Source organism: Bos indicus x Bos taurus, chromosome X (genome assembly GCF_003369695.1).
Source record: "Bos indicus x Bos taurus breed Angus x Brahman F1 hybrid chromosome X, Bos_hybrid_MaternalHap_v2.0, whole genome shotgun sequence".
NCBI lineage: Eukaryota > Metazoa > Chordata > Mammalia > Artiodactyla > Bovidae > Bos > Bos indicus x Bos taurus.
The window spans coordinates 12980829-13008299 of record NC_040105.1 but is presented as its reverse complement, the minus strand read 5'-3'; the positions used below and the strand labels follow the sequence as shown (position 1 = coordinate 13008299).

General features: G+C 40.7%; 2 protein-coding genes across 9 annotated transcripts in view; both read left to right on the top strand.

The window, feature by feature from the left end:
* Positions 1 to 984: 984 nt before the first annotated feature.
* PIGA (phosphatidylinositol glycan anchor biosynthesis class A) lies at positions 985 to 14586 on the top strand. Of its 3 annotated transcripts, none has more exons than XM_027533244.1 (6): positions 985 to 1072; positions 3007 to 3786; positions 7737 to 7869; positions 8575 to 8707; positions 8876 to 9082; positions 10815 to 10974. In XM_027533244.1, the coding sequence occupies exons 2-6, from the start codon at positions 3069 to 3071 to the stop codon at positions 10827 to 10829; spliced, it is 1206 nt and encodes a 401-aa protein (XP_027389045.1). In that variant the 5' UTR covers positions 985 to 1072; positions 3007 to 3068; the 3' UTR covers positions 10830 to 10974. The 3 variants fall into 3 exon arrangements, with proteins under 3 accessions (XP_027389045.1, XP_027389044.1, XP_027389046.1); XM_027533243.1 differs by lacking the exon at positions 10815 to 10974 and adding an exon at positions 12281 to 14586 and having other exon boundaries at positions 986 to 1072; XM_027533245.1 differs by lacking the exon at positions 10815 to 10974 and adding an exon at positions 12281 to 14586 and having other exon boundaries at positions 987 to 1072; positions 3007 to 3087.
* Positions 14587 to 14787: 201 nt separating this feature from the next.
* ASB11 (ankyrin repeat and SOCS box containing 11) overlaps positions 14788 to 27471 on the top strand; it is a 32145-nt gene continuing 19461 nt past the window's right edge. The window contains exons 1-4 of one of the 6 annotated variants that reach the window (XM_027533247.1): positions 14788 to 14875; positions 16723 to 16799; positions 18037 to 18142; positions 26715 to 26794. In XM_027533247.1, the coding sequence (XP_027389048.1) occupies positions 16758 to 16799; positions 18037 to 18142; positions 26715 to 26794 (228 nt within the window). In that variant the 5' untranslated portion in view covers positions 14788 to 14875; positions 16723 to 16757. The other 5 variants (XM_027533248.1, XM_027533249.1, XM_027533251.1 and 2 more) reach the window with 5 other exon arrangements.

Here is a 27471-nt window from a genome sequence, read left to right as displayed (position 1 = left end):
TGCTGGTAAAGACGGTGGTGATGGTGCTCAGGAAAGCATTTCCTCAGTTGGGAACTCCATGTACCAATGGTGAGGAGTGCATGGATGATCATCAGACTACTCCCACTGATTCATTAGCCTCTTGGCCAAGTACCACCATGGCCTGCTGAACCAGTCTGAGTGGGAGTTGCTATTTCAGGTCTCAAATTTTTTTTCTCCAGAGTGGAGGGTTGCCACATAAAATACAAGATGCCCAGTTAACTTTTGAATTTCAGATAAACGATGAGTAACTTTTTAGTAAAGTCCCCTATATTTAGGACATACTTACATAAACATTATTTATCTGAAATTCAAATTATTAAAAACGTTGACTTTTTGTGTATTTTACTCACTACATCAGGCAATCCTACCAGAATGGTAAAAACCAGGCGGAGCTTCTGTAGCAGAGATGATAAACAATAAACAAAACGCAACCATGACCCCAGCTTTCTGTAGCCATCCCAGCCCAAAGTCTCTCCAACTGGAAGCCAGAGAGAACAGGCGTCCAAAGAGACACTGTTTCTAGGCAACCACGGCGCGAACTCAGCTGACCATTCGCAAGATTCGGGTTAGGCGTGCGGTGCATCCTGGGAGTGAGTTTTCTAAGTTCGGATTCGCCCCCAAAGGCCACGGGACTACAACTCCCAGGAGCGCCAATGGGTCGCTGCGAGGCACGCTGGGGAGTGCTGGTTTTACCCGGTTGAAGAGTCCTGGTGGGTTGCTTGTGTAGCAAGAGATCAAGGCCGATTTTTAGAGAATCGCAACATTAAGAATTCACATAAAAGGTTAAACCGAGCATTACTGCTTTCAGTACAGAGAAAACAAGTCTTCCGGAACATCGTGGTGACACGTGTAGGCGCGCGCTGACGTTACATCGCACGCTGATGGGTGGGGAGTCGCTCCTGCGCGTGACTCCACTTTCTCTTTTTGATTGGCTGTCCTGTAGGTGCGGCGCTCGCTCGCGGACGCCCTTGATTGGTGCCTCGGAGCTGCTGGGTGGGACTCCGGCTGCAGCCGCGGGAGGTCCGGACACTGGCGGCCATGGGACTTGCCGGTAAGTACGCGTCTGACTTCCCGTCGCCGGTCCTCTCTCCATCTTCCAATTGGGACTGGACTGTCCTCAGGGGAGCATAGCCGGTGATGGAGGGGGCGAAGCCGACCTAGCTTGAGGCTCAGAATTCGGGGTCGAGGGGCTCGGGAGTCGAGTGGTGCTGAGGGTGCGCTGAGGCGGCCGCACTGTAGCCGGTTCCCTGTCGGCTGAGGAGGGCGGGAAGAACGGCCCCGGGACCCTCGGCCTCGGTTTCCTGCTCACTTTCTGGCGTCTCAGGCGAGACCGCGCCTGATCGCGCGGGGTTGCTGACTGAGGCGGAGTCATCTCTTCCTTGGCCCTGGCGCTCCCCAGCGACCTCAGAAAGTGAAGCCGGGACGGCGCCCAGGGGTGGGTTGGAAACACCGTCCTCTTGACCCCAATCCTCCCCGCCCCCCGGGTTACTCTAAGGCTTCTCAGAAGTCTGCTGATAATGACTGTCCAGGGACTCCTTGACTGTGGCTGTGGATTTTACGGCCATCTCGCATTTGCCACTTAAGTGGCTGAGTGGGGACCTTGGACAGATCGCTCAACCTGTCATTTGGAAAATAAAAGAGTTGTTTCACTAGATCTCCAAGCTTCTCTTCAGGTTTAAAATCTTAAGATTTTGTGCTTGTAACGTTTGTTGCGCTTTTACGCCGTGAAGGTGTTAGGCTTGATACCCTGATAGGCAGATTGCTCACAGAACATTGCAGATTAATGACAGAACTTTAAATGATTTCATCTGGTGCTTTACTCACTGTTTTCATTATCACTCATCTTTTAAAATTGAATGGAACTGGAAATTCAGGTTTAAGTGAGAAACCACAGTAAGAAAACCTTACTGAAGCTGCTTAACAGTACAAACTTATCTCTTGATTTGGTAATATTGAATCTTAATTAGTAAATTCAGCTCAACAAACACTTATTATTTCTGAGACTGTGTTTAAAATAAAGATGACCTTGTTGGAGAGAATAGACTTTGCACAAGCTGTTGCTTTGCATTTTCTGAGTTTGTGGTGAATCAGAAACTCAGACCTTTAGAATGGCTTCCCATTGTTGAGTTTCTTGAGGCATGGAAATCTCATTTGTAAAAGCTGAGAATGAGTTTCACTTGCTTTCTCTTTTGCGTTAACAATCTAAGACTCTGTAGTCATATTGAATATTTAGTGCGCATTTTGCACTGATGTTTTCGGGGACCCCTTAGCTGAACATTTCCTGCGCATTTTGCACTGATGTTTTCGGGGACCCCTTAGCTGAACATTTCCTGCTTCAGATGTAGAAAATGGCCCCAGATCCAGCCCATCTCTAGTTTTTATGTTTAGATTCCGAACTGAAGAAAGGGTCATTAGTGGAGGGAAGATGTACATAACTGAAAGTTTTAAGAAATGAAAGGAATGGTTTGATTATCACCATTTTTGAATAAGGAAGGGGAAAGTGAGGTCTGGCATGTGCTACAAGTGATACTTTAGAAAGTTGCTCTCAGAAGACAGTTCTTGTTCCGGATATATTTCTAGTGTAAACCACAGAGTTAATACTAGCGAACTTGATGGGATTCTTTGAGTCAATGGCTTAAGCTCTGAAGTGAGGTTAGCAAGCCTTTTCTGTAAAGAGTTGCACATCTAATTGTCTGGATAAACTGCTTGGTTAGTATGGCAAAGTAATTATTTAAAATTATGTGTAGTGGTATTCTTAGATCAAAATTAAGGTATGAGGACCATTGCAGAGTCTAGTTTTGTTGTATGGCCCACAGTAAATGGTAAGCAAGTAAATGCTGTCAAATGCATGACTACATCGTATGTTTTATTTCTAGGGAGAGAGCTAACAGATTTACATTAACATTAAAACATATGTATGTCTGGATTTGGAGTGCGGAATGCATTTTGTCTCTGAGCTGAGATCCTGTCTACTCTCTCTTTCAGGTACTAGAGGACACCTATCTTAACTGGGTTGCTCTGAGGACTAATGCCTAAACCGTCTCAGCATGGCCTATAGAGGAAGAGGTGGGCGTGGCCAGCCTTCCTCAGCATCACTCTCCCGTGTCATCCCTGGAAGTCTTCACACATTTAGGACCTGTGCCCATAATATATGCATGGTGTCGGACTTTTTCTACCCAAACATGGGAGGCGTGGAAAGTCACATTTACCAGCTCTCTCAGTGCCTGATTGAAAGAGGGCACAAGGTCATAATTGTCACCCACGCTTACGGAAATCGCAAAGGCATCCGTTACCTCACTAATGGCCTCAAAGTCTATTACTTGCCTCTGAAAGTCATGTACAACCAATCTACAGCCACGACCCTCTTTCACAGTCTGCCATTGCTCAGGTACATATTTGTTCGGGAGAGAGTCACGATAATCCATTCACATAGTTCCTTTTCTGCCATGGCCCATGATGCCCTCTTCCACGCCAAGACAATGGGCCTCCAGACAGTCTTCACGGACCATTCCCTTTTCGGATTTGCTGATGTCAGCTCGGTGCTTACAAACAAGCTTCTAACTGTGTCTCTTTGTGACACAAACCACATAATTTGTGTCTCTTACACTAGTAAGGAAAACACTGTGCTAAGAGCAGCACTGAATCCTGAAATAGTGTCCGTCATTCCTAATGCTGTAGATCCTACTGACTTCACTCCAGACCCATTTAGAAGGCATGATAGTATAATAACTATTGTTGTTGTCAGCAGACTTGTTTACAGAAAAGGTAATGAAATGATAGCTACAATTGTACTGCGCAGCCTTTTTTTCCTTGTAGAAAGCTGTTGAATATCTGTGTTATAATGATTGTTGGGCTTCTCATTTTGTTTTACGGTTTTATAACTACTTCTGTGTTAAATATAGTAAACAAGGCTCTAATATGTTTTATACATCCTAAAGGAGAAATTTCTGAAACAGTGGTAAATACTATTCCTACCCTTACCGCCCACCTTTGATGTTTTAATAGTTGCTTAAAGGAATAACGATAACCTGATGCTGTTTAATAGTTCAGGTCTTTTGAAAATTTCCCTACATATACAGTGAGAAGTACAGGGCCCAGCCTACCACATAACCCTTTTTTTTTCATTGCAGATATTTTGAAAGCTAAGAAAATCCCAAGGGTGAAAACTAACATCAGCTGTAACCATGTGATTCAGGGATGACCCTAATGAATGTTTTGATTTATAGCTTTCCTGTCGTTTGTAATTCATTTACTCAGAGTCAGTGAGCTTGTTCTGCACATTGCTGTTCTGTAGCTTGCTTATTTCCTTTCAGTGTAGATAAGACAATAATGTATTGGCAGGTAAGTGATGAAGAAAGCAGGGTTAGATGGCCCAAAATCCTAATCTGGTTCCGTCCTGCTGTGTCATCAATGACAAGCTGCTTAACATCTCTGAGTCTCAATTTTTTCGTTTTGTGTGGTTCGAGCAACAGTGGTGATCTTGTGAGGTTCAGTGATGCTTCCTATAAAGTACTCGGGAAGGGTCTGCTGTGCCCAGAGAGGATGGTTTCAGTGCCTCTGCAGCATTTCATGGATACCGCAGCCTCGCTGACTCCAAGTCCGAAGCAGTCTGGTTATTCAAAACATAAATGGTCTTCTGGATGGTATCGGAAAACCAATTGTCAGCAATCAAAATTGTCGCTAAAAGTAGGGAATTGTTAAAAAGATAATTTGTAACCACCCTTTAAAATATTTGAATTTACTCAAAATACTGTTACCATGCACTGAATTGCCAATAAGATGTAGGCCTGTAGGCTTAAGAGTACTGGTCCATTGGTTTGAGCTGAATCATCTTTCTTGCACAGTCACCTTCAAGAAGCATAATTTAACAGTTGCCAATTTGGGTCTCTCATGTGTGATGAGAACCTAAAGGCATGTGAAGTGATGTACCTCTGGATTTTCCATTTGTTTTTGATCTTACACAGTGGTTCAGGATACCCCCTGATCTGACAAGGACTTTTTCTGTGTCTTGACTGAATGTTTCAGACTGTTCAGCTTAGCTTCACAGAAACTCATTTTGTCCGTTTATGCGCTATTAGGTAAGCCAAATACAATAACAAGTGCAGTTGGTATCAAACAGATTTGTGGAGAAATGCAGCTGATTCCTGGTACGCATGCAGCTCAGCAGTGGGATCCGAAGTGCCCCAGTGCACTGGGGAGTGCAGATGTGGGCCTTGGTCAGGATGGTTTAGGAATGCACAGCCTTAGTCTGCTGTGATCCGATAAAACCGAGGTTGGTGAGGGAACCACTGAACTGCGTTTTGAGGCGTGAAAGCAGTGGCATGCTTTCATTCTTGAAGAAGATGCGAATGGAGCAGCATTCTGTGTTCTGAATCCCTCTTGGGAGATTGGTGATGTGTTTATGCCTGTTTTTTTTTTGTTTGTTTGTTTTTTGCTTTTTAGCAAATAATATACCCTGGTGACAGAGCCAGCTAAGAAAGCATATGATGCATACATGGTCAAGGATCAGAGCAGAATTAACTTATCTGTTCAAAGATTGAACCTGGTACCTTTACCTCACTAATCATGGTATTTTAACCAGCTGAGCTAACCAACAGCAGCTATAGCCTTTCCTGTTCTCAGTTCAATAATTAAAAAAAAAATTTATCAAACCCTCTCCATTTGCCAGTAACATTCTAAGACAGAACAGCCATATCTGTAGCCCCAAAGAGATTAATTAATGGCCTGTTAATTATTAATAAATTAATTTCTTCAGGAGGTGTTCATTTGGACCAGATATCAAAGGCCACTGAAACGTATTAAGTAAGAGGATAAATCAAAGTTCTACCTCCCAGGATTCCTGGCCGGCCTCTTTCCTTTTCTGTTGAGCCTGTTTTGCTCTTAGGCAGGGTTTCGCAGTGCTCCTGTGCATGTGTAGGCATGCCCCACTTCTTGCTCTAGTGGTAATGATGACTTACATTTATGTTCTGCAGTTGATAAAGCCTGTGCATGGTATAGTACCTCATTTGACCCTCCCAACTGTAGTGTAGATGTTATCTGCGTGTAACAAAGAAACTGAATCTCAGAGAGGGTAAGTAACTCACCCAGGTTACACAGTAAGTAACAGAGGTAACCAGCCTGAGTTGAGCCCTTCTCAAGTTAAGGTCTCCTGTTCCTCCATCCTCAGCCCAGCCATTATCCTAGGTATAGATTCAGGAAGTTCTTTAAAATACTGTTAGACTATGCTTTAAAAGAACTTTGAATCAGAAATTTTCTTGCCCATTTTGTGTGAATATGGCAGTTGAAAGTCCTGTGTGTTTCGTTGCGTTAGGCTCTTGGTAGAGGTACCAGAGCATTTTTTACTTGTGGGGAGCACTCAGTGTTAGCTGTTGGTAGGAATTCCGATTATTACTCTATATGTTGTGTTTGTTTTTTTTTTCATTTAAAGAATGGATTCTTAACCTTTGTATTAGAAGAAAGAGGGGAAGGAATTACAGGAGGCTGATTGTTAGAAGTCAGTAAAACGTCTAGTTTATCTAGAATCTAGTTGATGGGCTTGATGATACACTTGAAACAGCTAAGATTTTAATGAGAAGGTTTCATAATTCATAAATGCCACATGTGAGTTTGCTAATGCAGTCATATTTTGAAAATACTAGCAGTTTATTTAATCCTACTTTGAATTATTTAATTAAAATGAACCTTTATTATTTCTCATACCATCTTTTTAATAATTAATCTGCCTATATTTGGGAAGATTGATTGAAGTGCAGTTCTTGTGTATGTGTCTGTGTGCATTTTTTTAAGCTTTAATTGGCTTATTTTACATTTACTTTTGAATGTGTGTGGTTTGTCATTGTTAATGAACTAAATTCTGAAACATCACTACTGCTGTCTCTTTGTATAGCCACTTTTCAGACTAGTGGAGCATAATTTACTTTGCTGCCTTTTATTGCCTGAGGTTGTATTTACATATTATGAGAAAGTATTTCATTAAAAGGAAAGAAAGGACCGAGATACACCCTTTCGTTCTATAGACTATAATGATCTGGCACATGAGGTCCTTCCACCTTCATCCACTGTCATTTGGGGCAAGTGGGCTATCACAGGTTTAGATGGACTGTTCTTATAAATTTTGCTAATACCATAGTGTTCGCTGCAAAATCCTGTGTACAAACCGCATTCTTAACAAAATGGAGGCAGCAGTTATGTTTTGCTGCTTAGCCCTTACCTATAGTAGGAGGTAGAATCACAGTTCAGTAGAATTTTATGGTTGAAAGAGACCTTGGACTTTAGGTACAGTGGTCTCTTCGTCTTCTATATCGGGAAACTTTCCCATTGTCAAAGGCCTTGCTCGTACAAAGGCTGGAACAAGCCCCAGATCTCCAGTCAGCTCTCCTGTTCTGTAGAAAAATTTAACTGAAATGTTAGCTACCTCTAATGCCTTTTTTAGTCACAGGCCTTGTGTAATCACAGGTGAATAACTTGAATACTTTCAAAACAGAATAGTCTACAAACTGAGTGGGTAGAAGGTAACAATGGTGTCAGTGTATATATCTTCCAGAATTCTTGGGGGACCCCTGATAGTTTGTGAGTGATTCCACCATTCTAGGAAAGGGTTAAGGGAATTTGTTTCCCTGCTTATGTAAGCTAGTACTTTTCGAAGTGAGTGCATTCTCAGTTCTGATAAAAACTTTAATTATTAACATCTCCAACATTCAACTTTATGTTTTCAGGGACCGATTTACTTAGTGGTATAATACCTGAACTCTGTCAGAAATATCCTGATTTAAAATTCATAATTGGAGGAGAGGGACCAAAGAGAATCATTTTGGAAGAAGTACGGGAAAGATACCAGCTCCATGACAGGTATTGATGGATTCCATATTGTCTTGGGTGAGAAAATAATCTTTTACCTAAATTTGGTTTTGGTTTCGTGCCTGCCTTAAGTGGGCTGCTTCTGCTACATGTACTTGATAAAGTAATGCAAAGCCTATTTTTAAAAAAATGATATAAATGGGAAACCCTAGATAGGGTATTCATTATTTTTTTTTTTTTAGCCCAGTATTATTTGACTTTAGAAACTGGTTGGGGCACCCAAGAATGCACAAAAAAACAACTACTTTGATTGGAAGTGTTTGCAGATTCTCAAGCCACACTGAGTTGTGATTTAAATAACATGGCCCAAATCATGTAAATTGCTCTGCATATACAGATTCAAACATTTCTCTTCCTTGTTAACTTAGATAACAGGTGAGCTGTGTGCATGTGAAGCCTCAATTTAAAAGAGACATTTTCCTATTTAGAAATGATACTTTAACATTTACTCATCAAAGTGTATTAATATTTTCATGGAAGGCAAACTAATTTTGGAGAGGATGAAATTTGATCTGTGACAAAAGTTAGAAATATGTATAGCTCTATGAGTTTTAACCAAACAGTTTTATATGACTTTTAGATCAGAGTTGGGTGATACCAGTCTTTTGAGATGGAAAAGGTTAGAAGCTTATGAATGGTATTTCTTTTATACCATGATTGTTACTCCCCTCTTTCTTCTCTTGTTTCAAACATCAGAGTGCGTCTCTTGGGAGCCTTAGAGCACAAGGATGTTAGAAATGTCTTAGTTCAAGGACATATTTTTCTTAATACTTCTCTTACGGAAGCATTCTGCATGGCGATTGTGGAAGCAGCCAGTTGTGGTTTACAGGTAAAAAGCTTGGAGGGCTTATTACATTGCTGGGGTTTCTGCATGTGTCTTTTGAAAAATAATCAGATGCAGTCTGTTATATTTTTTTAAGTTGGTTTTGCTTGTTTACCTGAGAGATGAATTCTGGTGGATCACATTTTTTTGTTTTGTTTTGTTTTTCTTTTTAAGGTTGTAAGTACCAGGGTTGGTGGAATTCCTGAAGTACTTCCAGAAAATCTTATCATTTTATGTGAGCCTTCTGTAAAATCTTTGTGTGAGGGATTGGAAAAAGCTATTTTCCAACTGAAATCAGGAGCATTGCCACCTCCAGAAAATATCCATAACATTGTAAAGACTTTCTACACCTGGAGGAACGTTGCAGAGAGAACTGAAAAAGTACGTCACATGCTAGAGAAGGGTATTTGAAGATTGTGTCTGGAATTCTTACCTGATGTTTCACATACACATTTACTTCTTTTATTATAGGTTTACCATTTCTTCTCTATTGCTTAAATTTATGAAGTCTCTTTCCAAATGAGACTTCTTTTTGTATATACTAGGCTAAGTTTCTAGTCAGATCATTGCCTTTGACATCTGAAAAATAGTAATGCAGTATCTAGACCTTTCATTAAACTGGCCATGTAAGAGTTACAGACTTTTCTAGAAGTTACAACAATTAGAGGCAAAACTAATATTAAAATCTACTTTTAGACATTTTCTTGAGGCTGTTTATAATTCTAAAGCATATAGGTCTATTGGAAAATACCTGGTTTTGCTTAGCCCAGTTGTGGCAACTTTGTAACTTACAGATATTTAATTCAGGCTACTTCCAGAACTTGTGTGGCTCTTGCTAGCTGCTGTGATTTTTTTTTTTTTTTTAATTGAAAGGAGATTTTTGCATCTTTGGGCTGACGAGGAACATAGTAAGTTAGAATTCCAAATGCACATGACAAATGTAAGTAGGATCACAAATAGAAAGCAGCAGTAGAGAATTTCCAAAAGGACAGGTGCAGGAAATAGGTTAATGTCCTTAGGTAGGAGAGTACAGTTGTGGGAAATGCCTCCTTATTTTGAGGTCAGTACTTCAGTTATTCTACTCAATTTTGTCCTTGTTTAACTGCCTCTCATTACTTCGTCTGCCTCCTGCCTCTTGTTACAACATAACAAGCTGAATGGAAATGCTGTGCTTCTTAGTATTTGGAAACTGTGCAGAAGGACAGTTGGTTGGGACCCTGGAGAAGATAGTGCTGGGTATTCTTACCTGTATTCAGTGGAGCTGCTAGTTTCTAGCCCAAAGTTGGGAGCTACATAGAGCTGAGCAAGCAGAAAGGCTTTCTTGTGATTGTTTTTTTTTTTTTTTTTATATATATATATAATTGCTTTACAATGTTGTGTTAGTTTCTGCTATACAATAAAGTGATTCAGCTATATGCATACATATATCCGCTCCCTCCCACCCAGCCCCTCTAGGTCATTACAGAGTCTTAACTGGCTTAAATTGTAAATTCCCATACATAAGGTGAGCCCGTATTTGAATGGAAGTGCAAAAAAACTCTCCAAAAATTGTCATACACATTTTCTGTTGAAACGTGAGATATTTGCATTAACAAACAGTTTTGACTGAAATAACCCTGAGGTATTTTCTAGAAGTTAACTCCACCAGTGACTCCACCTGTTTGAAATAACTACATTTCCTTGTTTTCCTGTGGCAGTTGGGGCACAGCACTGAGTGCTTTCTGGGAGTGCGTGGCAGAATTGTCCCAGGAGCCTTTCAGGCTCTGTTGATTTCTATTTTCCTGTGCCCCTGCCACTGCTGGATTCTCACAAGACCCTTTGCGAGGGGGTAGGGGTGGAATTCGGGAGTGGTGGGCAGGGATATTTGGTTAGGCAGCTTTTCTTAGTGAGGCCCACCCTGACTGAAAACCATAGCTCTAATTGTGCCTTACCTTTTTGATCAACATGTAAACCTCGGAAGTTTGCCCTGTTATACATAGCAAGTTCAGGGGCAAAGAATTATGGTGATAGTTTTTCAGTCTATGTTAAAGGAGCGAATTGGGGTTTTATTTAAACCACAAATTTTCCTTCAGTTACGCTTAAAGTAATAGTAGAACATCTGTATTGTTTTCAGTTTTACACTCTATGACGGTTTATAGTATACATGCAAAGAAGAAAGTGAATCCTTATCGCTAATGGATTGTCAAGCCTGTCATTCTCTCCATAGTAGCAAAGTATTATTTTGTCACTTGAGATCATAAGTTAACTGACCTAGAAATAAAGGTGGACGTACGGGTGAGTTTCTAGTTGCTCTTTTAATTCTACCTGTTTCACACAGGGTGTTTGATCCCTTTCAACTCCTTAGTTTAACTGCTATCTAGAAAAATTAATCAAGAAATTAAATTGGCGTTTGTGCTGAAAAGATATTTTTTCAGTTATAATTCACCACTCAGTGTAATGCTTGACATTTGTTGTTCAGTCGCTAAGTCGTGTCTGCCACTTTGTGACCCTGTGGATTGCAGCATGCCAGGCTTCCCTGTCTTTCAGTGTCTCCTGAAGTTGGCTTAAGTTCCTGTCCATTGAGTCAGTGATGCTATCTAACCATCTCCATTTCCTGGAGGAGGAAATGGCAAACCACTCCAGTGTTCTTGCCCCGAGAACCCTGTGAACAGTATGAAAATGCTCGACATAACTCTAACTAAAATGTATTCCAAATGTCCTCAGGGTAGAGGAGCTAGACAAAAACAGCCCGTACCTTTCAGAGACCATTGATCTTTAGAACTTGCTCTGCACATCAGAACTTTGCTGAGGTCAAAACGAGATAGTTTACAGATCTGATAACGTGAGAATGAGCACGAGTAATGACCATGTGCACTTAAAAAACACGAAGGCCGGCCCATTTTATGTGTTTGAAGTAACTTCAGAGAGCTTTTTTTTTTGAATATTTCAGAGTTTAGTGCTTAGCAGTTCTTTAAAAAAGCAAGCCATCTATTACCAGTTCTCAGCAGTGAACTTTATTTGCCAGTGTTTGGCCTGTCCCATCTACCCAAATTTCCCCCATCCATTTCCCCTCCTTTTATTTGGCATCCATGAAATGTCTCTGTTTTCTCCATGCCTGTGCACAGCAACTCAGCCTCTCATGGCTGTGGAGAGAAGAGCCTCTCTGAACCCGTAGATTGTAACTTTCTGGTAGTAGTTGAATCAAGGAGTCCTAAAGGGCCAGTCCTGCTTTTGGAAGTCACTGCTGAATTAAACACGGCCTCAACAGAGGCAGCCCCCAAAGCCATTCCAGCTTCTCAGGACTTCGGAATTCTCCTAGTTGGTTAAATATTGCTGGGGATCCCCTAGGGCACAGGGGCCGAGGTAGATTCATCTGGGTGTCCCAGGGTAAAAATACCCGAGTGATTTGTCCAGAGGAGGCATCCATAAGTGAATCAAATGGCAGTACTTAGTGTAAGCAGCTTCATTCATCACATCATTACTGTAACAACAGTGAATTGTAAGTGCTTCCTGTTTACATCTCTGAAGCACTCCTGACCTGTGTAGGTCATCGTTTTGTTGCGGCCTGCCATGTGCTCATTTTTGGTTCTCTCCCGCCAGGTATACGACCGAGTGGCAGGAGAAGCTGTGTTACCCATGGACAAACGGCTGGACAGACTCATTTCTCACTGTGGCCCCGTGACAGGCTACATTTTTGCTCTGTTGGCTGTATTCAACTTTCTCTTCCTCATCTTCCTGAGATGGGTGACTCCAGATTCTTTAATTGATGTTGCAATAGATGCTACAGGGCCAAAGGGTGCCTGGACTCATCGATATCCTTATAGTAAAAGGGGGGCTGAGCATACTGTGCTGTCTAAAACAAGGTAGAAGAAAGCCTGAGTTGTGAGATTTTCAATACTTGTAATAATTCTATTAAGACTATTGAAAATAACCTTGCTTTTTTTCTTTTTCATTTTAAACTTAATTTAGTAAGTTATGCTACCTCTATATCATTCAATGTTTTATTTTGAGGAAAGATAAACACTTATGCAATTCCTGAGTGTTGAAACTCCTTGCACTTACTTAAAATTTAGGAGAGAGCATTGAAGCCACTCAGGTATGCAATTTTTCAGACTACTGAAATCCCTCTAGCAGAGATGTTTAACGTTATATTTTGGGAGCTTTGGGTGCCGAAGGGCCAAACGTTTCCTGGGCATTTTTTGGCCAGTTTTAAATGTTCTACCAGTAGACGTTCACCAGATGTTTACAGGTTTTCTTTAGGGAAGTGTAACAACTCTATGAACTATTTTTTAAGTCATGTTCATACTGTGTTTATTAGACATTGAAGTCATGTTCGTAACTTATTGGGTACACTCAGTAAGTGTTCCATATAATCAGGTTTCTTGAGTAAAATGGGCTGTCAGCAGCCAGCCTGTGTGAAGCACCTGTCACGTGTTGAACTAGATGTTTCCTGCGTTAGGAACCAGGGGATGCATTCATTCCTTGTTGATCACTCAAATAAATGGCTCACTTCGTCATGGTGGTAAGATAGCCACCACGCCAAAAATGCTGATGGTTTTTAATGCCAGGAAAAACTTGCCTGCATACTCCGAGTTCTTCTCTGATCTGTTGGATGCATTCTCCTAGGTCAAGCCTTCGTCTTCAGTTGTGTGTATGAAAATGCTTCTTGCTTTTTAAATACTAGGGACCGATCCCACTGTTGATGATAGTGCAAAGAAACCCTCCACGTCTCTCAGTGCATAATTTAGTCCTCTGTCAATGCCTTCGTGTTTTCCGAGCAGAATGTATGAGGTGTGCCATCTCAAAATCAGCTGCTACCCCGGATCTTTGATAGAAGTCACCTCCCTTCACTTGTGGCCTAGCTGATGCCTGATAAGTATTGTCAGTGTGCAGAAGTCTTGCCCCCAGAATGTTTTGTTTATAGCCAGTTGAGTCTGAAAATTTTAGGAACACAGTCTCTTTGTGGATGGATGTTTTTAACTATAATCGTTGTTGCCCAGAGCCATGGGTTTTTAAACCCCCAATTATCCACATGGTGTGTCTTATTAATTCTTTGAACTCCTTATTAGAATAAATTTTTGTGATAAAGGACTGGGAAGTCACAAGAATGAGGCACTGTGGACGCGCTAGTTAGACGCTGGCAGTATTGTGATTCTTTACAAGATTTTTTTTAATGACAACATTCACAGAACTTTAAAAAAGTATCTTAACATGTCTGTTAATTGGTTGCCACTGATACATAAGAAATATATTTGTGCTTTTAAAACACAAATGCAAGGGTACAGTTTTTAATATCTAGAAGTTAGGGGTTCTTTCATTAAAGAAAAACAGACTGACCCAAACCATTCAATCTCACTGGGATTTTTAGGCATAGAAACTGAATTATATAAATAATGAAATAAACAGTGCCAGTATTCATGATAAAGCGGGGAACTATATAACATTTGGTTTTATTCTGTTCATTAATTTTTAAAGGCATACTCCTGTTTTATCTTTTATTTTTTTCTTAGCTTTTTTTTCCTTCAAAATTATCATTTAACTATTAAACTGCCATTTATTTCGCATGGAAATAGGGTTTAACGTTCTTGCATGAAAAATATGTAAGTTGCATATTTTCCTTATTTTTTTCTTTAATAAGTGGAAGTAAATTTGCTTGTTCTAGTACATCTGAATTTTCAGGCTTCCTGAATACCTTAATTGTAACTGTCAGTGTTGCACTGGTCAATATGTGGAAACATATTGTTCTACCCTGCTACTTACATTTATTTGAAAGTGAACTTGCAGTGATAAGGAATATATGAAAAATATATTGTGTTTCTTTTGATGTTGCAGAAAGTAGCACATGTAAAACTGATTTATAAAAACACACTACCTGTCCAAAAATAAAGACCAAAATGACATTTTGACATTTTTCTGAATTTGCCTTGTTTGAGAAACAGAATATTATTAACTAGTTGAGCAATACTCCCCCCACCTACCTACCTCGCATGCTTTTTTTTTTTTAGAGCAGTCTGATGTTTTGCTTAGTCTGTTAGTGAAACAGGAAATATGGAAATATCTTTCAATTGATTAATTACTCTGTCATCTTTTCTTTCTAGAATATTCTTTGTTTTAATCATGGAATAGCAAGTTCAATTGTGCCTTTGTTTCCTGATCCAAACAAGCCTGTATTTTTCACTTCACTAGAATTACTGTGTAAGACAAATGAATACTTCTGTAAACTATTGTGTATGTGAATTACATAATTATACTCTATATCTTGTAAGCTATTTTAAGAAAAATTGGAATTTTGACTTCATTTATTGAAACTCAGTGTACCATCAGTCCCTGCTTCACCTGCACCCTACTCACAGGACTGACCTTCCTACATACTTGCCCTGGCCCCAGCTAGTGCTTATTCTAATCTTTCCATCAAACATCTCCACCTGATAGCTTCTCAAAGGAGCTGTGAGGGGTGTGTCCCTGTGCTATTTCCCTGGTAACTGATGAGCCACCTGACTTCAGTTCCCCTGGAGCTGCTAATCTGCCCCTTCCCTTAGTAGCAAAACCTCCTATCTCCATGTCCTGCCATCCTGCTTCCTGTTACCTACAGCACGAATTGGGGTGTCGCTCCAGGACCTTGCTTCAGATGTGTAAGATCCCCCATCTATTAAACCACTGATGTCTCTATCACTGACTCTGCTGGGCTTTTCGATCTTGAGGCTGGGCAAGTACAGGGCTTGGCAGGCCTATGGGGTACAGCCCAATGCCCAGCTTCTCCCACCTTCTTTGTTGGAAGCAGTTCCCTACATTGATAAGTTCTTTTTTTAAAAAAAAAATATTTGTTTATATAGTTATTTGACTGCTCCAGGTCTTAGTTGTGGCATGTGGGATCTAGTTTGCCGACCAGGGCCCCTTGCACTGGGAACTCGGAGTCTTAGCCACTGGACCAGCAAGAAAGTCTCCAGTGATATGTTCTGATTTCTATTACACCAAAACTTACTTTTAGCTCAGTCATGGTATAATAGGTCTGTGTTTAGTTTCGCAAAGGTTTTTTACAGGCCTTTTTGTCCTTCTCTGCATTCTCCAAAGATGTTAAATTGTATTATCCTGTTCTGAATTTTTAAAATATGAAATTCTGAAAATCAAAGCTCTCTACAGTAGATTTTGATTTGTATTCAACAATCCTTTGGGGAGTTGATTTTCCGTTATCCTTTACTCTTGGCTGTGGCTCAGTTATTCTCAGCGGGATGTGGCGGTGGTGATTTTGTCCCCTGGGGGACATCTGGCAATACCTGGAGACATTTCTGGTTGTTCGAACTGGATAAGAGTGGGGCATTGGCATCGCACACCAAAGAATTATCTGGTCCAAAATGTCAGTAGTGCCGAGGCTGGGAAACCCTGATGCTCTAGATGGTTTTGCCTTCTTTACAAGATACTCTGAGTTAACTCGTCATTTCAGTAGCCTTTTATACCCATCTCAAACGTAGTGCTCAAATATAATAAAGATAGTCTCTTAAATAGTACAAAAGTCGAGCTTCTCACAGCCAGCTTTTCTGGTATGTAAAATGAAAAGTATAGTCATGTTTTAGGTGAAAAAATTAAGTTCAAAACAAGATCGAATAATGTTATGTATTACTAGATGCATCATTGGGCCAACGTGGGTAAATGATCGCCTTCTTCCAGAACAGTTGGAGAAAGAAACATGAACTAAAACGCTTGTGTTTCTGTATTTTAATAGCTTGGCCAGGTAATCTAAGCTTGGTAAAGAAAACCTTGTATGTTAGTATCTGTCCTTGCAAATGGAAACCACACAAGTTCACACAAGTTTGTGATGGCGTGGAGATACTACACTGAAATGGATACGTTATATATTGTGCCTTGGGGTTGATTCTCATGTCTTACTCTTTTACAGAGTATAGGGAGATAGTTCTTACACAGGGAGTCATTCTAATTTGTCTGAGTGCTAGGAGAAACTCCCATAGTTTTGCATCAAGCATTTATTAAATAAGGTTGATTTAGTTGTCTCCTATAATTTTATTTGGGTTTGTCTTTTCCAATAGGTTGTAGAAATTTAGAAAATCTAATATAGCCAAGAATGAAAGAGGAGACTTCGAGTTTCTGCATCTGTTTTTCTCAGGTGAGGTATATTAAACAAGTCAACTTTACTTGTATTGGCCAGCTGATGCGTGTTGAAGAGTTAGGGTTATAGGAGAATATTGTCCAGCGAGGGAAGATGCTGACTGATAGAATCTTTGGATACCTCACCCAGAGTATAGGGCATCTTCATCCTTTTCATTATAAGTCCTCCATGATTGACTATGGAGAAGGCAATGGCACCCCACTCCAGTACTCTTGCCTGGAAAATCCCATGAACGGAGGAGCCTGGAAGGCTGCAGTCCATGGGGTTGCTGAGGGTCAGACACGACTGAGTGACTTCACTTTCACTTTTCACTTTCCTGCATTGGAGAAGGAAATGGCAACCCACTCCAGTGTTCTTGCCTGGAGAATCCCAGGGACGGGGGAGCCTGGTGGGCTGCCATCTAGGGTCACACAGAGTCGGACACGACTGAAGTGACTTAGCAGCAGCAGCAGCATGATTGACTATAGCCCACATTTTCTAGAAAGAAGCACCACCTTTCCTGACAATAGGAAGTAAAGATCAGAAATGTTACTAGGGGACTTTGTCGTGGATGAAGCTATTACAGCAAGTGGTCTAATGCTTCCAGTCTGGAGAGGCATCCAAACTGGGCCTTTTATTAAATACTGCTTTAGAGTAAATAGCCTTTCATAACTGGTCATATTTTAGATTTGGGCTTTATAGCCTCAGAATGAAGAGAATATTGAAGTGTTCCAGGGGCTGGTACTTGCCACCAAAAGCACAGAATGTAATATTAGTACTTCTTTTTTATGAAGTTCAAATAACTTGCTTCATCCCCATGGGATCTGAGAGGCTTGTTCTATCTTTCCAATCCTGCCTTTCAATAGAACATAGTAAAAACTGGAATTGAGGGGTAAAAACATTTTGGACTCGAATCCTGTTTGTTAAACAACACTGAGGAATGTAGGTCTAGAACTATTGGGTGTTTCTGGTTTGAAGGAAATTTCTTTCATTCATTTAACATTACCTTGAATGTCAGTGTATGCAGTCGCCAAATCACAGTTAGCTTAGAATCTACAAACTCAGTTCTCCGTAACAGGAGCACAGAGAGCTAGAAGGTTTAAAATAGATGTCATATGATACCAATTATAACTCGGTGAAATTTTGCAGTCCCAAGAACCTATACAGAGTGTAAGCCAAAATGGAGGACGGTTCTGTTTCCTATGGCTTTAAAAACATTTTTATTACAATGTTTGCTACTTTTTTTTTCTTCAAGCTTTTAATTAAAGTGTTCTTGGCGCTCCTAACCCATTTCTATATCGTCAAAGGAAATAGAAAAGAAGCGGCTAGGATAGCAGAAGAGATCTTTGGTGAAATTTCAGGTAAAAATACATGAATTTGTTCCCAATACTTTAAAGAAATCTCCTAGATAATTCATATGAATAGTATTTCTAGAAGACAAATTTTATTTATACTTTGGCTTTGAGTATTTTATTTATACTTTGGGTTATTTTAAAAAATTATTTAAAGTAGCAAAGGGTGTTGACAGCACCGATTTGTGAAAGATTTTCAGCTTTTCTGCAAGTTAGTAGTTTCATTAGCAGTTACTATTTAAGAAGTAAATAGAATAGTGGCTTTCTAACAGTATTTTGAGAAACCTCCTTTCTACTAACAGCAAAATTACTTGATAGGATTATTTTCTTAAATACTTTAATCAAATGTTAACAATACATTCTGACAAAACTTTCCCCAGGAAATGGACTGACCAGTAATGATTTCAAGCAGCCATAGGTATGGTGTCATATATATCTATATGTGCTGTCATTTGCAGTTTGAATTGCTTAGCCACTTGTCACTGTCAGGGGAAACCCCTTCATTGAATCCATTTATACCCAACACGGTGCAAAGCACAGCAAACATTATTACAATATGAAATGCCAACCTTTGGGCAAAACATTTTAAAGTCTCATGCTTTGCAGAATTTAGTCTCTATTTCTTTAAAGAAACGATGCACCTTAATTGTAGGGAGATGCTGCAAAAGTAAATGAATCATATTGTTACTGCTGGGACTGCCACTTGATAAGAGGAGGATTTATTCATAAACAGAGTTCCTTATTTTCCCTATGTATTTTTAGTGTTCGTAGGGGTTCCAGGGTTACCTCATTCTTTATTCTAGTATCCATTTCAACTTGCATCCTGGATTCTCTTTTCAAAATAGACTTAGGTTGTGTGATTCCAATACACTAGACAACTTTAAGGACTCTAGGGAACAGCAGCCTTATCCAGAGAGATAAGACCTCCAAAAACAAAGCCTCAGAATGCTTCAATTAACGGGGGAAAATGAGAAGAATCTCGAAGTTTCGGAAAGTGGCAGAAGCCTTGGAGTGTGGAAAGAGATTTCTTTTGGGGATTATATTTGTCATACATTTCAGGGAGGTATGTTGCTTTGACTTGGTTTAAAACAAAAAAACCTAAAAGTAACTTTAATTTCAAGTTAAGCATAATCTGAAAAGCTATTTTCTAATTTAATTTGTAAATCGAATCAGGGGCTGTCTAAAAGTTTCTATCACATAGTTTTGATGTTCTCATAGGTACATCATCCTCACAGTTTAAATTAGGTAAAGTCGGACAGTCAGTATCAGCAAGAGCATGTTGAAAACATTTTTTCTTGGTGCTTGTGTGCATAATTTCTGCCTTTGTGGTCCTCAGTGAAGTACTCTCTTAAGAAAGATTTATAATAATCAAAACCTGGAGCCGTAACACAATTTTCATAAATAGAGCTCACTTATTCATTAGCTCAAATATCTTTACTTGTTGAAGCTCCTAGGATGATATTCATTTAATTTGCAAATAGCATGGTGTTACAAAAGTCAGAAACATGTTTCTTGATGATCACTAACAAGAAGCAGTGGATTGAATAGTGCCTGTTAATTTTGCAGTTTAATTTCCTTCCTTTATACATACATATATACGTGTGTGAGGATGGTGCGTTTACTTCTACACATTGCACACATATATAATAGAGAGTATATCCAGATTTGGTAAAGCCTTTTATAATGATGTAGGTGGTAATATGCGAGAAACAGTGGTTTTTACATGATTCCAACAGTTTTTTTTTTTCTTTTGACACTGTTAATAGTCAGATACTATATATATTTAAAACTAGACATTTTAAAAACCAAGAACAAAATTTTGTCTGAGTGTTCAACTCACACCAGAAATTGACTTTGCTGCTCGTTGGTCAGACAAATGTTTGTTGGGAAAATATGTGACATTTAATCAGTAAGTCAGCTAATTGACTTACTAAAATCTCATCCCAAGGTTACCTTTCTTGACTTCAATAGCATATTCTGTTTCTGTAAATTATCGTCAGGGCTATCAAAAACAAGGAGAGGCAGTAAAAACGTCAGCCAGGACAGAGTTGAGCCTGCCATAGATCCTAGCACTTTCAAATGCTGTACCTAGCATCACATCCCTCATTTTGTATCCTTTTTTGGCTGTAAAATTTTTTGTAGAGTTTTTTTTTTAATATTCTGGAGTACATCATTCGATATTTCTTTGTGGTTTAAACTATTCCCTTTGTAAATAAGTCATCAGAATTGAGTTCAGCTATGGGGTTGGGTGGCGGTTTTTAGTTTTTTCAGGCTTCTTTGTGTAATTTGTCAGTAATAGATACATATTTTGGAGTTCGAAACATTGTTACTGACCCTTGATATTCTCATATCTCCAGCACCTGATGCCTCACCAGCCCCACCTTCAGCCCACAGATGTTTCTCTAGACACATTCTCTCTCCTGAGGGACGTGTATGATTTTTCAACCTTTGCTAATTTGGCCAGAACTGAAGCTCTATATTTAGTACAGTAACTTGGTCATCAAACTTGATAAAAAATAAAGTGTAGATTCAGGTTGATAATTTGTTATTCACAACCCTTGGGCCAGACACGTTTCAGGATTCAGGCATGTGGGGGATACTGAAAAGGATTACCCAGTGTGTATACTGGATATTACCACAGCATTCCCAGCAGAGCCTGGAGCTGCCTCCTGCAGTCAAAGGTTTCAATATTTCTATAGTGAAAGTATCAATATTCACACTAAGTGAAAATACAAATTAAAAATAATAGGTTGTTAAACCTGAGTCATGACCATGTTTTACTGCCAAAGGATCTTGGATACAACTGGGGAAAGACTTGGTTTTCAGAATTTGGGGAATTTTACAGTTGCAGATAAGAGATAGTGGAATTACACCCTTGGAAAAAAGAATGAATTCTCTTCTAAGTGTTTTGCCTAAAATCAGTTGTCCTTCTTGTTTTTCTAAATTCAAAGGACTGACTGACCTTGATTTGATGGCCACGCCTCTGCCTGACTCATCACCTTGACTCCTTTTTCCTGTCCTTCCCACATCACCAGTTTTTTTCCTGCCTTCAGTCCATTCTTGCCCGGCCTCCACCTCCAGTGTCGGTGCTTGTCTCCGCAAGCTTCGGCCCACCCATCCTCTGAGTGGTTATGGATCACAGTGCCTGCTGGCTGTCCCACGTTGGGACTGACAGTCCTCAGCAGGGCTCTGCCACCCAACCTGTCATCTGCTCAACTCTCTTGACTCCTAATGGGTGCAAAGGAAGCTTCTTTCTGACTCACTACAGAACGATGTTCATTGACAGTAGTTCATCTTTTGACCAGAACTGAGTGTTCAAGAGAGTGTGCATTTTAACTGGGGGCATTTCTTATGTCTTTTCCAGTTACCTTTGTTTTCCTTAAAATATTATTTAATTCTGTTAGGTTCTTACCTGTATTTTGATTCACACCCAAAATTCTTTTGAAATTTTCTTTTTTCGCTAAATGCTGTTGGAGAAGATTTTCCTTCATATGATTTTGGAACCTGAATAGAAAGAATAAATATTGCTCCATGGGCACTAGAGATGATAACCAGTCAGGCAATTTTTTTTTTTAAATAAATAAACCAGTCGTCTCAAATAGTTGTTGAAATTAGGAAGGGTAAAATTGCAAATAATTAATAATTGATTTTTATCTTGAATACCTGGAACTTGGACAACCGTATTCCATCTGAACCCATTTTGTTCTTGAAATCTATGGTTTTGGATGTTGTCATGAAATTGTTATTAAAAGAGCCTGAGAACCAGAGATATAAATCACATTCTGAGAAAAAGTCAAAGGGGGAAATGAAAAAGTACTTGAACATTTTCCATACACCTCATCAGGAACAAGTAAACATATTGGTAAAGTAAACTTATCTTCAAAATGTGCCCGTGGCCCTGTGACACAGGAAGCCTGCCAAATAACTAAAAATAGACTGCCTCAGAAGCGAAGGGCTGATTCCTACTTCAGCATTCATTTATTTGGAGAGCTTAGATGCATATTTCCTGAAAGGAATGGAAAAACTCTCTAGCTGCCAAATAACTTCTATCATCAATTTCTCACAATTAGCTCCAATTTGCAAAACAAGAATGATAAGAGCAAGAGACTGTGTGTTGGGAATTAGAAAAACAGAAGAGCCCACCATAGAGTTTCTGGAAAAGGGTTTTTTGTGAATACTCTTCAAGGTCCTTTGAAGCAAGTGATGGGAAACAGTGACTGGGAAGGTGACTTCCCTGAGAGTGGCTTTATTTCCAGTTGGGAAAACGAAATGACTTCCACACTGAAGGCAATCTACTTGATTTATTTCATGTGATTTACAGAGAGAAGAGGCATACAGCAAAGGGTTCCCCACGAGTCAGTCCACCAGAAGGATGAGCAGCGTGGAAAAAGCACTAGCTCTTAAAACCAAAAGAGGGTGTGTTCTCAATTCTCAAAACCTTGCATTTCAGTCCTGTTCCTGCCACTTAACCAGAAATAAGATCTGAGGTGGGGCAAAGGGTTTGTTGTACATTTGGACTGTTCCCTCCTATCTTGAGAGCCTAGAGATGGAGTGTCCAGAAGGAAGCAAGTTTAGATCAGTTGCAGCCAGGAAGGAGGGGAGCCTGGCATTTCACTGTAAAGCCGGGAGTCTGTTTAGGCAGGTGACTCACTGAAGTGCCCCTGTGCTCCTCAGCTGGGAGTAAGAACTGGAGAGTGGTGAGCAGACAAGCCCAGGATCACTGTTCTCTTTTCCTCCAAGGATCGCAAGGTGGCCTGCAGGCTTGCCTCAGCCTCGCCAGCCTGGTGAGAGGGGAGTTGTGGGCATCAGAGGATGCAGCACGGATGGGGCACAGGAGGAGAGGTGGTCAAGGCCAGTATGTAGGGCAGCGGCCCAGGAGGGAGCCCCAGTGCGGAGAGCTAGCATGGGAACCAGGGGCGAGACCTGTCATTGAGGCCCAGTGGGCAAGACTGGCCTCCTTCCAGGCCCCTGGGAAGGTGGGTCCCCATCCCCCTCACCTCTCCCCACCCCCATGGTACCAGAGGAGCTGGCATGTCAAGAAGGAAGTGGGGACCTGTGTGAGAACATGTTGCCCTTCTTGGGCGGAGAGACGGCCACCTCTTGCCGAGTGTGGGTAGAGTGGAGATGACAGTTAAATCGGATGGAGCAGTAGACGGGTGGTTTTGAAATCGCTTTCTGGCAGTAGGATATAAATACAGATAAGTGCACAAACTATGGTGCTTTTGACTCCAAACACCCCAGGTGAGTCTGGCCCCTTTTGTACTTTGTGGAGATGGAATCATGCGGCATATCCTTTTCTGTGTCTGGCTACTTCATCGGTGTGACATTTTGAGAGATTGGTCCAGGCTGTGTGTGTGGTGTGGGTCTTAGGGGCCTGATGGAAGTGAAGTGAAGTTGCTCAGTCGTGTCCGACTCTTTGCGACCCCATGGACTGTAGCCTACAAGGCTCCTCCCTCCGTGAGATTCTCCAGGCAAGAGTACTGGAGTGGGGTGCCATTTCCTTCTCCAGGGGATCTTCCCGACCCAGGGATCGAACCCGGGTCTCCCACATTCCAGGCAGACACTTTAACTTCTGAGTTACCAGGGAATGGTCTTTCCTAGCAGGAAAGGAGACATCAAAGTCTGTTTGGAGGCAGGTTTTAGATAAGGCCATTTCATGTTGCTATTCTAAGTTAATATTGCTAGAATTATTCTCATAATAGCAAGTTGCCATTTAAATCTTGGTTTTAAGCAAATACTTAAGAGTGCCTTCAGGTGACTCAGGTTGACTGGTTATTGTTAGGACACAAGAATAACCAAGCCATGACTGTGGGTTTGCTTTTTACATTGGCCAGGGCACTGAGTTGCCATCCATAGAGGAAGACAACCCTGCCAACCCCAGTGGTTGTGCATCTCCGAGTGCAGTGAGGTGAGGGCGATACGTCTTATATTGAATGAGATGGAGATGTAGTCAAAGAAAACCAAGGCTGACTATTGAGGATTCTTTGCATACATTATCTCATTATTCCCAGCTTATGCAAATGATCAGTGTCCAAAGAGATTTAAAAATCCACTCATCAGCTTAACTGACTCAAGAACAAGCGAGATAAAAACATATTTTCAGGTTAAATTTTTGGTCTGTTTTTCTAGAAAAAGCATTCTACATATCAGGAATATGCAATTCACCAGTGATTCGATAGATGAGATAGATATAAATAGATATACTTTTTATTTTGGAACTAAAGTGGTACAAAGAATTCCCACTTCTCTTTGCCCAGTCTACATTCACATTTACCCAACTGTCCCGTTAATAATCCTTGATATAGATATATATCTGTAGAGAAATAGAAAACCAAATGGGTCACCAAATCCCACATTCAGCCCATAGATATTTCTGTAAGCACTATCTTTTCATATATTGAAAATCACATTTTCATACCAGTTGCTCTAATTGCTCCAATTTCAATATTACCCTGTAGAGCCCATTCTAGTGGATCCAATCCAGGCAGCCATATTGTCTTTAGATGTCATGTCCCATCAGCCTCCTTCAGTCTGGCTACAGGCCAGTTATTTTTGAGAATGTCCCTCAGTTTGAGTTGGTTCTCGGTGTCCTCATAATTAGACACAGGCTATGCGTTTTGCGTAGGAATGTTCCAAGCGGCGCTGTGTTCTTATCACCGTGTTCCCTCCTGTAGTGCGTGATGTGGCTTATCGCATTGCCTCAGACGGCACACTGTGCCAGTTGGTTCCGTCATAATCCCCCCAGGCAAGGGTTTGTTCAACGGTACACCTACCCCTGTTCCCTTGATAACTGTATAATTATTCTGTGGGGAGAACATTTGAGGCCGATCTTATGATTTCTCCTACGTGTCTCAAGTTGGTGTTCTACTATGAGGAAGAACTTCCTCTTCTCTCTATTAATATATTTATATCAGTGAGGCCTTAGAGATTCCCATTTTTGCTTGGGTATAATCATGATTTATTTTCATGCTCAATTCGTCCTGTATTTGGCCAGTGGAATCCTCTTCAAGGCACCTTCTGTACTTTTTGACATTCCCAATCATTCATTGAGCACTTACTTTCTGACAAGATATTTGTAGCCCATCATATATCTTTCCTGGCTTAGCCTTGGAATCAGCCATTTCTCCAAGGAGTCCTGGTTAGTTTTCCTCACAACACAGACAGTGCTAATCTATCTGTCGAGATACATCTGTATATCTAACTATAGGCATAGATATATTGATATATCTGTAGAGAAATAGAGAACCAGATGGGTCACCAGATCCCACATTCAGCACATAGATAGTTCTGTAAGCACTATCTTTTCATATATTGAAAATATTCATATATTGAAAATATTTTCATATTCATATATTGAAAATATTCATACATTTTCATACCAGTTGCTCTAATTGCTCCAATTTCAATACAACCCTGTAGAACCCATTCTAGCTTTTTCCCTTTTCATAACCCAAAGGGTTAGAGAAAATAAAAATCTGGTGCGATTTTTTTTTTGGTCAAGGTTGCAGATATGGGAAGGTCTGAGTTCTTAGCACCATCAGGATCATCTGGAAAAGGGTGATAAGATAGACCCTTTGTGTTAAATGCAAACTGTATGACGTGCTCGACAGTGTACCAAGAACAGAGTTATTTGAAGAAAGGCCAAATTTTGCAAACTGGTATAGGTTTTCTTCCAAAACAAATGATTGCCTTTGGCATGTTTCATAGAAGGTTGCTTCTCAAATGCACGTTTAAGCAGGTTAGTCTTGTTTCTTGACAAGCAATTACAAGAAAAATATATTTGTAAGGCAGTTCTGAGGTTGTTTCTTAGAGCCCTACCCTACTATGTGTGCTTATTAATCATACATTTTCTCGAGCACCTAACATTGTGGATATACTTTATCAGCCTACTTAGAGACCAAAAAAACATGCTAAATACTAGATTACTGTCCCCCACTTTACAGATCAGGAAATTGAGGTTCAAATGATTTTTGTAACATGCATTTTGCCAGAGATAGTGGTTGAGGCAGGACTTGATCCTAGGCAGTGGCTCCACTGGCCCCATGCTTATCCATCACATTCAAACTGCCCACCATAAACTTTGGAGAATTATGTCATCTGAACAACAACATTCTGCATAATGATAACAGATTGGCTTCATTACCAAAAGGAAAGAATTATCTAGGGGATTTCAAACAAAACCATTTTCCCTGATCCCTTAAGATTATCCTTTCTGGCATACAGGGTATTGAGTCTTAGGGTAGAGGTGAAGGCAGGGCGGGAGGCGGGGGCAGAAGGAAAGTGGGAAAGTTCATGAACCAGCTCTGCCCTTCATTTTGCCTATTTGGAGTTACTGGATTCAATCACTGGGCAGTATTTATTTGAATGAAATGTATTCCTTATGAAAACTGCCTCCAAATCCGGAGAGATGGTCTGTGCTCCCTGTCCACGCACAGCACCACACCCCTGTGTCACCTGAGAGCAGCTGACTGGAACACCTGATGCAGCTGCCACCTCCCCACCTCTTCCCTCAGACCTCCTCTCCTCACAGTAGGAGGAAGAGTACTCCTGATCTTGACTCTCAGCTTGATGTGTATTTCAGATTGCTGGGCTGATCGGTCTCCACTTCATGAAGCGGCAGCTCAGGGGCGCCTACTGGCCCTGAAAACTTTAATTGCACAAGTAAGTAAATGAAATACTTGATCCTTTGTGCTTGTGCTATAATCAGGCTTTATTCTTAATCAGCTTTAAAGGTAGCAGGGATCTTGCTGGCTCCATTTGGGTCCCAGCACAACTGTTTGAGATGGATGTGTCCTCTCCCAACTCACTGTTTGTTCCTCCTGCCTCTCCTTTCTTGGGGAACTGGTTGATTTTCTGCCCATTTCCATCCTTCCCCTTCTGGGTCTTTTTTTGCATCACAGAACGTTTCCCCATGAGGCTCATGGAGGATGCTCTCAAACTTATGTTGCACTGACTCACCTTATTCTCTCCCATTGTGCCTTAATAATAGTAGCCTTGAGGTTGCATTTATCAGCTATTGCTCTGCAACAAAGTATCTTGAAACATAGTGGCTGAAAAGGACAAACACTTAGATTCTCATGGTGTCTATAGACCAAGGAGCAGCTTAGCTGGGTGGTTCTGGCTCCATGTCTCTTTGGCTCCAAATCTCTTAGAGCCAGAACCAAGGTGGTTCACGCTGCAGAGTGTCAGCCAGGGCTCCAGTCATCTCAGAGCTTGACCAAGGGAAGGACCTGGTTCTAACTTCACTTATGAAGTTGTTGGCCATTTTCAATGCCTTGACGCGTGGGGCTCACCTTGGGACTGTGTCACGAGATGGTAGCTGGCTTCTTCCATAGACA

Coding starts and splice junctions, on each gene's coding strand:
- PIGA (XM_027533243.1), top strand. CDS start 3,069: ATGGCCTATAGAGGAAGAGGTGGGCGTGGCCAGCCTTCCTCAGCATCA. Junction 7,870..8,574: donor AGATACCAGCTCCATGACAG/GTATTGATGGAT, acceptor TTCAAACATCAG/AGTGCGTCTCTTGGGAGCCT. Junction 9,083..12,280: donor TTGCAGAGAGAACTGAAAAA/GTACGTCACATG, acceptor CTCTCCCGCCAG/GTATACGACCGAGTGGCAGG.